The 14,385-nt window shown below is 34.4% G+C and overlaps 1 protein-coding gene across 4 annotated transcripts in view; it reads right to left on the reverse strand.

Annotated features, from left to right (window-relative positions):
- Positions 1-591: 591 nt before the first annotated feature.
- ARMC8 (armadillo repeat containing 8) overlaps positions 592-14,385 on the reverse strand; it is a 51,038-nt gene continuing 37,244 nt past the window's right edge. For all 4 annotated transcript variants that reach the window (XM_026701348.2, XM_087933063.1, XM_087933065.1 and 1 more), the window contains 10 exons: positions 13,907-13,989; positions 13,573-13,654; positions 12,139-12,225; positions 10,857-10,949; positions 10,457-10,606; positions 9,769-9,864; positions 7,653-7,748; positions 7,012-7,084; positions 4,556-4,649; positions 592-2,612 (listed from right to left, as the gene is read on the reverse strand). In XM_026701348.2, coding sequence (XP_026557133.1) covers positions 2,579-2,612; positions 4,556-4,649; positions 7,012-7,084; positions 7,653-7,748; positions 9,769-9,864; positions 10,457-10,606; positions 10,857-10,949; positions 12,139-12,225; positions 13,573-13,654; positions 13,907-13,989 — 888 coding nt within the window. In that variant the 3' untranslated portion in view covers positions 592-2,578. The remainder of the gene's footprint in view (positions 2,613-4,555; positions 4,650-7,011; positions 7,085-7,652; positions 7,749-9,768; positions 9,865-10,456; positions 10,607-10,856; positions 10,950-12,138; positions 12,226-13,572; positions 13,655-13,906; positions 13,990-14,385) is intronic.

The raw sequence follows: 14,385 nt of genomic DNA on the forward strand, positions 1-14,385 counted from the left end.
GGGCTCATATCCAGCCTCTTCAAAATAAATCATTCAGCTATCTCCTTTTTAAAGTATTGAGTTATAGCTTATTAATGTAATATAATTTCACAAAGAGGACACAAACAACAGGGAAGGGATTATTAAAGCAAGAGCTGAGGATAGAAAAATAAAGTGTGGAAAACAGAACAGAAAGAGTACCAATGAACTTTACCACATTAAACAAAAGCTAGTGCAGAATAAGGGACTTTATGTATATTAAATTTTTAAATTAAACTTGAAAGTAAGAGGCAAATGCTCAGGAACTTAAACTCATTCAATACTGAACCATTCTCAACATAAGAATTAAAACAAACCATTTTTAAAAAGTTATTCTTGATTAATTTTGACAAGTCATGAGAGGGGAAGGCGCTTGATACAAGTCCATCTATCATATTCTTTAAAAAAGAATATTAGAATTAGAAAATGAACCTTATTTTTGTTAGAACAGTCAGCTTCCTAAAAAAGATATAGCTATCTGTGCATAGATCCATGCCTACAATATAACTTTTGAATGAAGATTTAAATGTATAATATAAATAGGCCCAAGCAATTTTAAATAATATTATCAAATAAAAGGACACTTGTTTTTTATTTACAGTGTTTGTACATATTTATAGTAACATCAAAAATATTCACAATGCAAAGTGCAAAATGTCACTGTTATCACTTACCATCTTAATATTTCATCAATTCATCTTGCCCACCCCCATTATCCAGATTGTCTTAGCATATCTTCCTTCCATATACATAGCCACTCTAAAAGCAATTTTCAAATGTATAGCTGAAAATCTGCACATCTCAGCTATATTCAACACAGGTTTAGGCATATCTATATCTCAAAATAAATGGATATGCGTATGTGTAAATGGAGTCATTACAACAGAATTGGAACTGCCTGTGTAATAATAATAATTCAGAGTGCAAAAGCAGTGGTCAAAATAAAGAAGCAATCTCTATCCTTTCTCACAGGGAATGTATTCAGATAAAGTGATTTTTCTCAGTATTATTAAGCCTATAACCAATTGATGAATTAATTGTGGCTTTACTTCTAAAATATTAACTAGCAGGAGAACACATTATGCATACCTGCAGAAGTTCAAACCCAACAAGCTTGTAGGAATAACACTGAGAAATTATTTCACCTACTACATTCCTTGAATTGCTGACTTGCCTTTCAGAGTAAAAAAAACATGAAAACCATATATAAAAACTCTAGCTTTATTTTTGCAGTCTCCCTCCAGCTTATTAACAGTTCCAGCCAGAGGCACAAGCTCTAAAAGTTGCTTTGATATAATGCAAAGTGTCTAGGCAGCAGAATATTTATTAACTATAAATAAATGTTTGGGATATCTGAAACTGATGAGTGAAATGAGACACTCAATTTCTGACTGGCGCTCTTGTCCCTTGACAGAGATACCTGTGGGCTTAAGGCCACAGAAAACTTACTTGGTAAACAGCAAGGTATGAGACAGAGAATACAAAATGATATAAAAAACGCATCTTAATATTGTTCTTCTCTGCTCCAGGAATAACTTACTCCTCCACCATATATATTTGGTAAATAATAATTAAGGTCTGATTTAAAATCCAGATTTTTATGGGGATGCCTATCATATTTCCAAGAGCGTACCTCCAACCAGCAGTCAATTCTTTTATTTATATCAATTCACTGTTATGATGTCATGTTATGAAAAAGTAACACAGAGTTTTATAATAAATGTAAGTTTCTGAAGCAGTATTGTATCTGCATGGGGAACTCTAACTTTGTCGCTGGAAATTCCTGTAGGTATAATTTCCACAATTCCAATTTTGGTATCATTTATGTTTACTGAAAAATATTCCATTTGAGGATCTTGGAATTCTGCTTTCTTAAATCCAAGGAGCCGTCACTAGTAACAAGTGGCAGTAAGAGGCAAACATAAATCACATTGCATGTGTTACCTGTCATGTAAGTATCTTTTTGTTTTAAAAGAGGAAGTACAGGTACATTAAGCTGAGGTTTAACAAATGCATATATTTTACTTAAAAACATTCATCTGATCAAAATAAACTTCATGGGACAAAACTGTTATTAAATAACATTTCAATTCAAATTGTATATAATTTTTAAAGTTTTCATACAGCAAACAATGGTTCACCCTTGAAAATCTGTAGAAAAAAATCACACACACACACACACAGAAAAGGGGGGGGGGAGAAAAAGAAAAAGCTCTGAGGTATCACACCCACCCAGACACAGCCTTACATTAGCTGTGGTATAAGCAGAATATTGTAGGCCCAAAGAAAAAAGACTACTGATTGTTCTAGTAGAGTTCAGGTAGTTCAGACAAAAATATCCCAGAATAGATATCTGAATAGAGGAACTACCTCAATAAAGTCCTCAAGTGCATTGGAGACCTGATCACTTAAACTGCTCCTGCCAAGCAGCTCCCTGCACCTGAGACAAATGCAGCCCAAGGTGCCTTGTGCAAAAGGTAAGGAAATTAGGTGCAGCTATTTCCCATTATTCCTTAGTATATAGCTCTGAAAATTATATGAAAGTTCGACTTCTCTTTCATCACGCAAGATACTGCTGGAGTGCTGTTTTCGCCCTGCAATGAAAAGCATTTTTTTTTAAATTTTAGAGGATATACATAAATGGGATTTAGAAATACTGCCATGCAAGGAATAAACTACAGCATTGAAAACTGGGTGCATGAAGTTCAGTAACTGAACATCCCCAAAATAATCTGCTCTCAATTTTACTACATGGGTCTTTGTACTTAGAATCAACTATTCCTTTTCTATTTATAATTTCTCAAGCAGCTTTCACATGTGTGTATGCATTTTACAACTTTGAGAACTTAAAATATTTTGGACTGAAGCTGATTGAAATGAGCAGCATGTGAAAACACAAGGATATTTCAGTCAAATATAATAAATGGGGAGGGGAGATATTAAAAGGGATAACTCTATAAATGTAGACTTTTGCTTGCCTTTTAAATGATATGTTGCCATGCTGTTAAATGGGGCTGCCTTTGAAGAACATCCAGAAGCTGCAACTCATTTAAAATGCACCTGTCTGATCAGTGACGAGCACTCTTCAATGTACACACATTACACCACTCCACCATGAGCTGCTTTGGCTATCAATATGTTTCTGGGTGCAATTCAAAATGCTGGTGGCCGCTACAAAGCTATTCGTGCCATGGGACATTTATTAGGATATTTTTGGAACTGCCTTTTTCCAATCATACCATCCAATCTGGCAGAAAAGGCATTATATGGGGCCCCTCAATTAAGATGTGCCATCTTGTGGGACCTAGAAAGTTGGCCTTTTTGTTCTGCTCTTTAGAACAGGGGTCTCCAACCTTGGCAACTTTAAGACCTCTGGACTTCAACTCCCAGAACTCCTGAGGAATTCTGGGAGTTGAAGTCCAGAGGTCTTAAAGTTGCCAAGGTTGGAGACCCCTGCTTTAGAATACTCTTGCATCAGATATTAGATTGCCCTAACTTTGCCAGCCTGAAGGTCCTGAAGAGAGAGATACATTCTCAGGCACAAGGGTGAGGTTGTCAGTATGACCCTGTGAAATAGTTTTTCATTAGTTGTTGTTTTTTTAAAATCCTGGCGACTGGTTCATTATGTTATATTATTGTTGTCTTTATTTAACCTTTAGTTATCCAGAGTCATGGATAACATAAACAAATCAAGCATAGATTTCACTCATCAACACTAAGCCATCCTAAAACTTGGGACAATTCTGGTTTGCCAGGGGAAAAAAACACAAAATGCAAAGAGAAACATAACTTGTATATACTGCATTTTTTGGACTTTAAGATGCACTTTCCCCTCTCCAAAAAAGTGAGTGGATCTTATAGTGAATGTTGCCAAAGCTCCGCCCTCCCACTGGCCCCCATCCTTCGGCCTCTGCCTCCCAGCATTTTGCCTCCTTGCAGCGAACAGCAAACAGCCTGGTCAGCTTCAGCACAGCCTGATTTAGCACAATCAGCTGATTGGCGGTTGGATCTGCCTCCTGAAATACCAATGATCAGCTATTCCAGGCTGCAGGGATCACCACCACCCATCTCTGCCCCTGCGCATCCTGTTTTTGGCTTCCGCGCACCCAATTTTCGGTCTACACACGTCCTGTTTTTGGCCACCTGGGATTCATGGAGGCTGAAATGGAGCGCATGGAGGCAGGGATATGTGGCAACGGCGATGGGCAGTGATGACACTGATAGGCGGTGGTGATCTCCGCAGCCTGGAATAGCTGATCATCAGTATTCTGGGAGGCAGATCCAACCGTCAATCAGCTGCTCGCATTAAACCAGGCTGTGCTGAAGCTGACCAGGCTGTTTGCTGCAAGGAGGCAAACTGCTGGGAGGCAAAGGCAGGATTTTTTTTCTTGTTTTCCTCCCCAAAAGCTAGGTGCATCTTATAGTTTGGTGCGTCTTATGGTCTGAAAAATACAGTAATTTATACAGTGTACAGAAAATCTAATTACAAAGTAATCAAATTCAATTCAATTTGGTTTTGAAACTTCTGTTTACTTACTTTTCACAAAGATTTGGATCTGACGACTGACTCAGTTTATGTAGAATATCTACTATTCCAATATCTCTGAGTTTGTCCTGACGATCTTGGGAACCTAATATAAAATAATTACATGTTGGTAACTGATGCATTTTATATCAGACTGATTAAACAGTGTCAAGGCAATATATAATCCAATGTAAAAGCCTACAGAAACACATGACATGCATATGGGTAATTTTGAATAAGCCTTTCTCATCTTGCCAGCTATTGGTCACACATACTAGCTCTGCTTTTTTTCCCTACACAATCAAGTTGTGAAGGATCACAATCTTATTTCAAACAGATCTGGCATTCATTAACAGCAGCCTGAGGCCAAAGTACTCAACAGTATGATATCCAATGTCAAGAGAAGTAGGTAGACTTAAAGAGGGAACAGACACGAAACAGCTGATTCTCCCCTTTTCTGCAAAGGCCAATCAATTTATCTTGTGTTTTAATCAAAGTTAAGTTCTGATACATCTAGGGGAGTAAAACCTAATTTTTCAGTGGTGGAACTACTAGCCAATAATCTATTTTCTATTACTTTTATGATAATTTAATTGGCATAGCAACAAAAGAAGTTATGCCATTCTAATTTACAGTAGATAAATTACATTTTCTATTCTTTTGTTTAATGTTTTATTAATTGAGAATTATTGATATCATTTTAAAAAGAAATATATTTTTAATGATTTTTTTTTTTGCTGGGGTCAAAAACAAAGTCAAAGTATGGCCCAACTCAAAATCTTATCCTTCTTAGTGTCAACTCTTCCCATGCTGTCTCCATTTTATATATTTTTGTAAGAATATAAGAAATATACAAACAAATCTGAAATAAAAGTAATATATTCTTATGCATCATTAGAAGCTTGTGAAATGTAGCCAGAATTGTATTTGCACAGCAATGGAAAAGTGAAGGATCCTGACAGATGAGAGTGTAATCGAAGGAACTGAATATTTCTTGACATGGGACTTATTTTATCAACGGTTAGATAATAAAAACAGAAGTTAGAAACACGGGGATACAAAAAGAACTAATGTTATAAAGGAGATTTGTTAAAGTACATAAGTAAAATATTATTATTGAATCAATATCAATGTGATGAATATTGTTGTAAACATTTTGCTTATGATTTTCTAAAAATAATTGTAACCAGACAATACAGTTTGAATGAAATTGAGTTTTTACATTATATATAAATAAAACAAATAAAAAATTGGGGGGGGGGAGAAGCTTGTGAAATGAAGCAAATATTTCATTAGTCACTGACCATCAAAAAAAGAGAAACTTTACAGTAAAATGAAATAAGCATTCATATGTATAACCCTGTCCATTTGTGTCCACCTCTAGGGGGCAGTGCTCATCTCCATTTCTTATCTGAGGGAGCCAGCGATCATGTGGTCAGCATGACTATACGCTGAGGTGCATGGAACGCTGTTACCTTCCCACTGAAGTGGAACCTATTTATCTATTAGCATTTGCATGCTTCTGAACTGCTAGGTGGGCAGAAGCTGGGGGCAAGTAGCGGGGAGCTCACCCCATAATGCAGCTTCTTGAACATGCGTCTTGAACATGGGCTGTCAGCTTTCCAGCTGATAACGCAAGTGTTTTTAACTGCTGAGCCATTGCGCCCCCTTTAAGTCATATGTATAAAGGTAAGTTAAAAAAAAAGAAGTAAAAATAAAGAGATGAAAGGAGACAACTTGGTCTGCTCCGCTTTAATAGATAGAAATGAAAAAAAAAAAACCTATTCCCCATAATTCTAGTTTTGCATTCTGTATACTCTGTATCCATGTGAAAAATATTAGGAACACAACTTACTTTTTTCCAGAACTGAAAACATAGACCACCCCAAATTATTAAATATTTTTTTAACACCAAGAAAAATCATGGCCATTTTTAAAGATTGTTTTCAATAACATTAAACATATAAATAGTATTTTTATTTATCATATAACTCATTTGATGAGGCTATATAATATCTGCTAGAAAGCCATTTAATCTCATTGGGGGGGATTATAGAATTTTATCAATTAGCGCATAAATGGAACCAACGCTTAGTTACATTTCTAAATCCAGTCTAAATCCAGTATTATGAATCAACCTTCCTCATCCTTAATTTGTATTTCTGATTACCATGGTATACTTTTTCACATTAATGGCTACTCCATTTTTTGATCTTGATTTGTCAGCTCCTGACAAAAATGTCTACCTATTCAAATTTCATCCACTAGAAATTGTTCTTTTCATTTTTTTTCCGCAGATAACTTCCTTTTCACTCAAAGGGAATCAAATAGCATATTCAATTCACCTGTCTTTTAATGTAGTGATTTTCCCATCCAACATAAAAATGCATTCCATATGCTCAACTGTAAATGTAATTCCATTTTAAATTAAGCATTTCAGAATAAAAATCCCGAGTATATCCTCTTACCTTCTTCTTCATTCCATATCAGATTAGATACACAAAACATGGCAGCCAGCTGAAGTTTAGCATTTGAGTGGCTCTAAGCAGACAAAAACATTTAGACAGAAATATTTTAAGTTATTCCTTAGTAAAATCAAATCCCTTTTGAAACTGACACTTTTTGACTTCACAGAATCATGTAATGCTATTGGCAAAAGTGTGGATCTAGTTTACCATTGCTTTGTTACCCTGACCTAGCTGATCTAGTTAATACTTGGAAAAGAAGCTACACCCTTGATTATAAAGACAAAACTAACAGCAAGCGTATTCTGGCAGAAGTCAATGGCAAACCAATTCCATATTGCTGCCAAGAAACAAATGCAAGGAACCAAACTTGACTTAAGTAAACATTTACATTTTTTCTTAACTTTTATGTAATATAGGTTTTTTGCCTCCAAATTACTCACAATAATGATATAAAATTCCTATGCTTTTCTTCAATGAAAGCAAAGTTGAAAAAATATTTTAAAAGAAAAGGCATTCTATTCAAGAAAATTAGAGCAACAAACAGTACTGCACTTAATATACAGATTTCTACCAAATGCTGAAAATCCCTGGGTTATAAGCTTTTCCCAAAATTTAATTATAGAAAAACTTAAATTACATACCATGTAATACTTAATTTTTTGTAAAATATCATCATTTGTCATGATGAATTCTTTAGCTGTCGTTCCATCTGCTATGTTGGCAAGTATACATAATGTCTGAAGGAGAAGGAACAGAAATATATGGAAATAACAATAGAAATCTAACTAAATATATGGAAATAACAATAGAAATGGCAATGTTTCATGGCAGCCTGACAAGTAGACAGTTCCATAAGCAATACAGGATAAGAAGATAAAACTATGAAGACTTTTACAGGTAGTCCTTGACTTGCAACCATTCATTTAACAACAATTCTAAGTTGCACCAGTGTTGAAAAAACTGACTTATGACTGATCCTCATACTTACACCATCACAGTACTCTCACCATAATGTGATAAAAATTTGGGCCCTTGGTGTCACAGGGTCATGTGATTGACCTTCCTGGGGAGGTTCTCACAAGAGAAGTTAATAGGAGAAGCCAGGTTGACTTAAAAATTATAGCAAAAATGATCACAAAATTGTATGTGACCTATTAACAACCGCTTCACTCAGCTGTGGAAGTTCTTGTATTCAAGCAGTAATCACAATGATTACACTGATAGCCCTCAGGTTACAATGGCAATTGGTATGGAGTTTGCTGCCCATAAGTGATGTGGTCATAAAGCATGATGTCATTTGCTTCACTTAGCAACAGCAAACTTGGCAGTCCCACTTGCCATTGTAACTCCCAGACATGCAGGCCATTAAGGACAATGTATCTGATGTCCCAGATAAAGAACAGTGAAATGCCATAGGAAATGGAAAAAGCCGGGGAGGGGGGGGCGCTTGGGAGCCTAGAGTAGGCTACACATGAGGCAAGGCTGCATGTGACTTGAGAAAGAGCTTAGGGAGGCCTGGTGGAGGCTGTATCTGGATGGAGTATGTGCTAAAGGTGGGTGTCACTTACTGGAGCTACTTGTGATGTTTCCTTCCAGCTTCCCTATTTTCTTTGCTTGTAGAAAGTCAACAGGGAAAATTGCTCAATGACTATGATTCTCTGCGACATCATAACCATGTCATAACTGGATTGTGATCATGTAATTATGGGAGTAATGCAATGGTTGTAACTTTGGAGAGTGGTCGTATGTCCATCTTTCAAATGCAGCCATAATTTTGAATAGCTGTTGAATGAATGGATGTAAGCTGAGGAAAACCATAAATCACCCATCAGAAAGAAAGGTAACAGAAATATAAGTATAAAACATAAATAAACCTCAGCCTAGCTGTGGAAAAACAGCATAAATTTTGAGAAAAAAAATACCCTACATAAACCTTTTCCATTCAAACAGAAAAACCAAAAAAAGCGAAATCATGTAAATAATTCAATAGTGCGGTTTTTTTTTCTCCTCAAGCTATCCTGATTTCTTACTTGGAAATTAAAGGGACAATGGATGACATCATGTCTCCAGAGCTTTGGGACCCCACACCTTGCAGGCTCCTAATTTCCCCAGGTTCCCAGCCAAAGGTGACAGCAAAAGTTTTTTCTTCCATTTGTGCATTTAAGTATTCATTATGGTCAAAAGCCAGCATGCACACACATATAGCAGAGGATCTTGCCTTTCCCTCAGAAAACCCATACATCTAATTGCCAAAGCCCAAGGTTTCTAAACAGTCAAATACGTTTGGATCATCACAAAGTCACTGTATGAATGAGATGGATGGTCTCCAAATTGGATATAAAAATAGTTTTACTTGATTAAAAGGAAACAAGCAGTACGTGATCCGCCTTTTTTCAGAACTCAGATCTAAGAACTTGCATTTGTTTAGCTGAGATGTTTCTGATATCTCTACCTTTTATTTCCATTTCTATCTTGATTTACTTCCAGCAGTTTGGGAGATTGCATTTTATGCAGTCTTGTTTTTAACTTTCTTAGAAAAATAATCAGAATAATAATCTCCTAGTTGCATCTTTCGTTTTTACATACTTGCACAAGAAATTTTGCACGCAAACAGCCTTATGCACTCTTAGCAAAAGTATTTGAATTTTTTTTCATGAAGAATTTAGTGCTTGGTGTTTTATTTTTGTTCATTCAACACAAAATACAATTCTTCATGTCTAAACTTGTTGTCTGTATTAATACAATAAAGTACAATACCTGTTCTTTGACTTCCACATTGTGTTCTCCTTCCAGAATGAGAGTTACTGCTTGCATGATCTGTTTCCCATGAGTACTTATTATCTGATCTATATGCTGCCAAGAATTTGAAAAATAACTTTAACAAACAATTCAAGAAGTTAAGAAAACTTACTTTGCTTTGTAGAATTCTTATAGCAGGAAATAGGTCTATGCCAATGGAAACAAATCATATATATGAATATAGGAGCACAACAGAAATGATAGGTAAAGGTGATTTTAGACAATTGTATTGGGGTCATATGTAAATAGTATGATAGGCTTGTTTCCATTACAAATACTGAGCAATGCATTTAGCCTAGTTTTCCTTTAAAATAAAACACTGTTGTATTTATTACTCCTTGATCTGCAACATGTTTTATGCAATGTAAAAAATAGATGTTCTGGTTTTCAGATAGAAAGCTCTCAAGTCCCAAAACTTATAATTTGTAGCAACAAGAGTTCAAAAAGAACTCTGCTTTGTCATTTCTACAGAATGTTTGTTCTGTAAATTAGACAAGCAACAGCTTAATAAAGTTGATATGAAGTTCTGGAATATCACCTCCCAATATGTAATGATAAATAATAAGAAAGTAACAAGACCTGCAAATCACTCTTCAAAATATTCATTTTGAAGATATTCATTTTGAAAATCCACTTTTTTACTTACAGGGCGAGTAGACAAAAGGTTCCGAAGTAATCCCAAAGTCTTCATTAGTACATTTACATCAGAATCAGAGAGTAACTGGAATAACTGCTCTGTACTCAAGCCTCGCAAAATGTCTGCTTTGATCTTCTGTTCTGCTTGAAATGCCATATTCTAAAAAGAAGAACCAAATTAATCTTATTCTGAATCATTTCAACATTTTCCACAAAGGACCCAACTCCATTACACTATTTATCATCTGCTACAAGAAACATTTCTTAGCAGTTGAGATTTTGTTTTGATTTCCCATCCTTGAAAGCATTCTAGATCTCAGATGATTTGATAGTATACAAATTTAATAAAGAAATAAAATCTAAAATTGGAGATGCATACATAAAACTAGCAGATTAACATTGATGCTTACCATTAAAGCCCAAACTCCATTCACTCGCAAGGCAAGATTGTCACTCTGAGTTAAACTACAGAGAAGTTCTATGGCTCCTGATTCTAAGATAGGCTACATATAACAAAAGCAGAACCAGTTAAGAAATTTCAGTAACATCCTAATTTCATATATATTCTTTCATTTTGTTCTTGTACATTAAATCTGCTCTTAAACAAAAAACAAGATACTTAAAAAAAAATCCAGAATACACATCTAAACTTTCACATCTTCTTTCTTCACACATTTTATGTTGTTATAAGCTCAGACAGTGTAGTATACTCAGTTCAAATGCCATAAATATTTCACCCAATCTTTTGATTTTCCAGTATGTTCTATCAGGTTCTCCTACCCAAGGTAGCTGTTGACTACTCCATCCCATAGTTGAAAATAATCGTATTTTGCTCCCAAGATGGCATGCTGAGCAGCAGGGGTTTTTTTCCCACTTGCTGAAAAACAGCTGATTATGCCACCAAAGCTGGCTATGGCTTCCCAGATTTGAATGGGAGCAACCACCAGTAACAACCCAAGACAACCCTTGGAGGATTGTGTACCTTCTAAGATGAGGGATCTTGATGGCTGCAATTCTCAGTAGAACCTATTGGAGGGTTCAGTCTTTCATTTTTTCCTTTCAGCTGTTTGTATTTTTAAGCACACCTTGGTTTTAACTGCATGTTTTAAATGTTTTTTCCCTTTTTATTTACACATTAATCAACTGGTTGAATGCTGACTCATATAACTCCTTGCTGGATTTTAACATAACGTTATTTTCATTTTCTCATTGTTTATTTTAGAATTCTAAATTATTTTACCTTTGCTATAAAGAAATCAGCAGCAACAAAATTCATCCTGTGTAATGAAAGCTATTTGATTTATGTTTACAGGATTTTACTACAAGCACTCTGTTTTTACTAATATACTTTTTAAAAATCTTTGATCTTATTTCTTTCCAACTTCTGAAGGGAACATTATTTCATCTTTAATTACTTTTTATTCTGGGAAATTTTATCTCAACCTTTTTTCTCTGATCATTTGTTATGATACATCTGCTTCTATTGTCTGTTTATGCTTTGTTAGTAAACACTAACAGCCTGATTTCTTTACTCAAATTTGCCTGTTTTAAGAGAAAAACTGTTTTTATGTGCCTGCTGAGAAAGACCAGAAACAGGACTTCATCCTCATGATCTCGGTACATATTCACATTACATTTTATGCAAAGAATCAAAGATCTACTTTTACGGTTTTAAAAGTCCAAACAACCAACCTCTTTGCTTGGAGAAAATTCTAAGAGAAGATTGCATAGAGTAGAAGATGCTACCACTAAAATTTCATCTGGAGCATTCTGTAATACCTAAAAAAAGAAAGAAAAAGTAATTTCATCATAAGTATTCCTTTTCAAGGATTTAGAATAATTCAGGGACTGGTACAAATACATTTGCCTTGCTACTTTTGTAGATGCAGAACTTGAACTCCAGCTTCCTTTATTAACATTTGGAAATTAAATAGTACCAACATGTTTTTTGCAGTAAATCTTTTCCAATTTCAAAAGAATTCTAATTGACATATCAGCTGTTTATACTTAACCATGAAAAGAAGAGGAAATATGCCTTCCTTCTTTAAAATGCTTAATGACATAATATTCCATTTCTTATAACAGGATATATAATCTAGCCTTGGTAGAAATTACTCAAGACTTTTGAGTTACTATTCTGTCTTTTACTAGTGAAAAAATATAATGAAAAATTATTTTCTATGAAGTTTCTGAGAATACTACAAACATTCCTTGTGCTTTCTGAATAGTTTACAGTATATATAAATGAATAAGGATTGAAACTGGAAAAATCACCAGTTTTAAAAAAGCATTTACCATATGAAACAGCTTTACAAGCACTTTAATATTTTCCCATATGCACTTCAATTACATTGACATTTAGAAATATCTGCTTCAAAATATCAGATTTATAAAAATGAGGGTAGGACAATTACTTTTTAAAAACCATATTTAGCAAGATAAGCATTCTGCTGTCATTGACAGAAGAACCTAAACTGAAATAGTATTTTTTAATTAGAAGTATAAACCTACTACTTATTACTTGAAAACCACTTTATATTCAGTCACACACTTTAATTCTAATCCATTATATTTAATTATTTCTAGATCTTAGCAATATCATATTTTAGATGAATTGAAATGAATGGGTAAATCATTAGAAATATATCTCAGTACAAATTTATTTTGTCTTTAACTAGCCTTAAAACTGTACAAATAGTACTCAACTTACAACCATTCGTTTAGTGATCATTTGAAGTTACAACAGCACTGAAAAAGTGACTTACGACTTTTTTCACACTTACAACCATTGCAGCATTTCTAAGGTCATGTGATCAAAATTCAGATGCTTGTCAACTGGCATGTATTTATTATAATGGTTGCAGTATTCTGGGATCACCTTTTGTGACTTCAAAAAAGGAAAGTCGATAGGGAAGCCAGACTCACTTAACCATGTTAGTAACTTAACAACTGCAGTGATTCATTTAACAACTCTTGTAAGAAAGATCATAAAATGGGCAAACCTCACTTAACAGCTGTCTTGCTTAGCAGAGTACATTATGGGCTCAATTGTGGTCATAAGTTGAGGACTACCTGGATAATATTGTCAGACCACTTTATACCACAACAATCTCCCAATGTGCTTACCTTCATTAAGGGTTTCCATACAGCATGATCTTGGAAACTTGTTCGTAGTTGCTGTACAGATCTTGACAAACTGTGCAAACATCTGCTCAGAAAAATGAGGTATAAGCTCTAAAATACTTCCTTTCCATAGAGACGGCTTTGCATGTAAGCATTTTCAGAAACTGAACTAAAAACTGAGAGTTCAGATTCTGTTTCATCATATTACAATTACTGCTAAAGATAATTCATAATTTTCAAATAATTTAAGTTCATTGTATGTCCTAATAAAGGAAGTGAACAACTGTCAGTCTGAACATATGAAATGTAAGATTAATCCCGCTAGGTAAATTTATACCTGACTGCAGCTAAGCGCACTTTGATGCTAGACTCAGATAAGCCATTTACAATCCGATCCATCATATTTTCGGTTTCAATTATCTGAAAGAAAGTTATCAAAAATGCTGTTGGATTTTACAGAACTAAACGAAGTATTTATTATGTTTATTTTAATGCCATAAATTTATTTTAGTGAAGTTCAAAAAAAGTTGAATTTCACATTTTAAAAAGAAATTTCATGCTTATGTCATATTATGACAATGAAGCATATTGTTATATTATGGTTCTACATTATATTTATTGTACAAAAAGAATATTTTTTGTGTCTATTAAGAGGCATTGTCAAAATTATAGAGTTTTCTGCATTTCAATTAAACCATAATGTTTTTAACTAGGAAACTACAACACTTTCTCCAGATTTCTTATTTCATTACAAAATATTATGTTATTGAAACTAATGATAAGCAAAACATATACTTCAATGACAAGGTTATGTTC

Source organism: Pseudonaja textilis, chromosome 4, assembly GCF_049901715.1.
Source record: "Pseudonaja textilis isolate UNSWEBS1 chromosome 4, rPseTex1.2, whole genome shotgun sequence".
Taxonomy (NCBI): domain Eukaryota; kingdom Metazoa; phylum Chordata; class Lepidosauria; order Squamata; family Elapidae; genus Pseudonaja; species Pseudonaja textilis.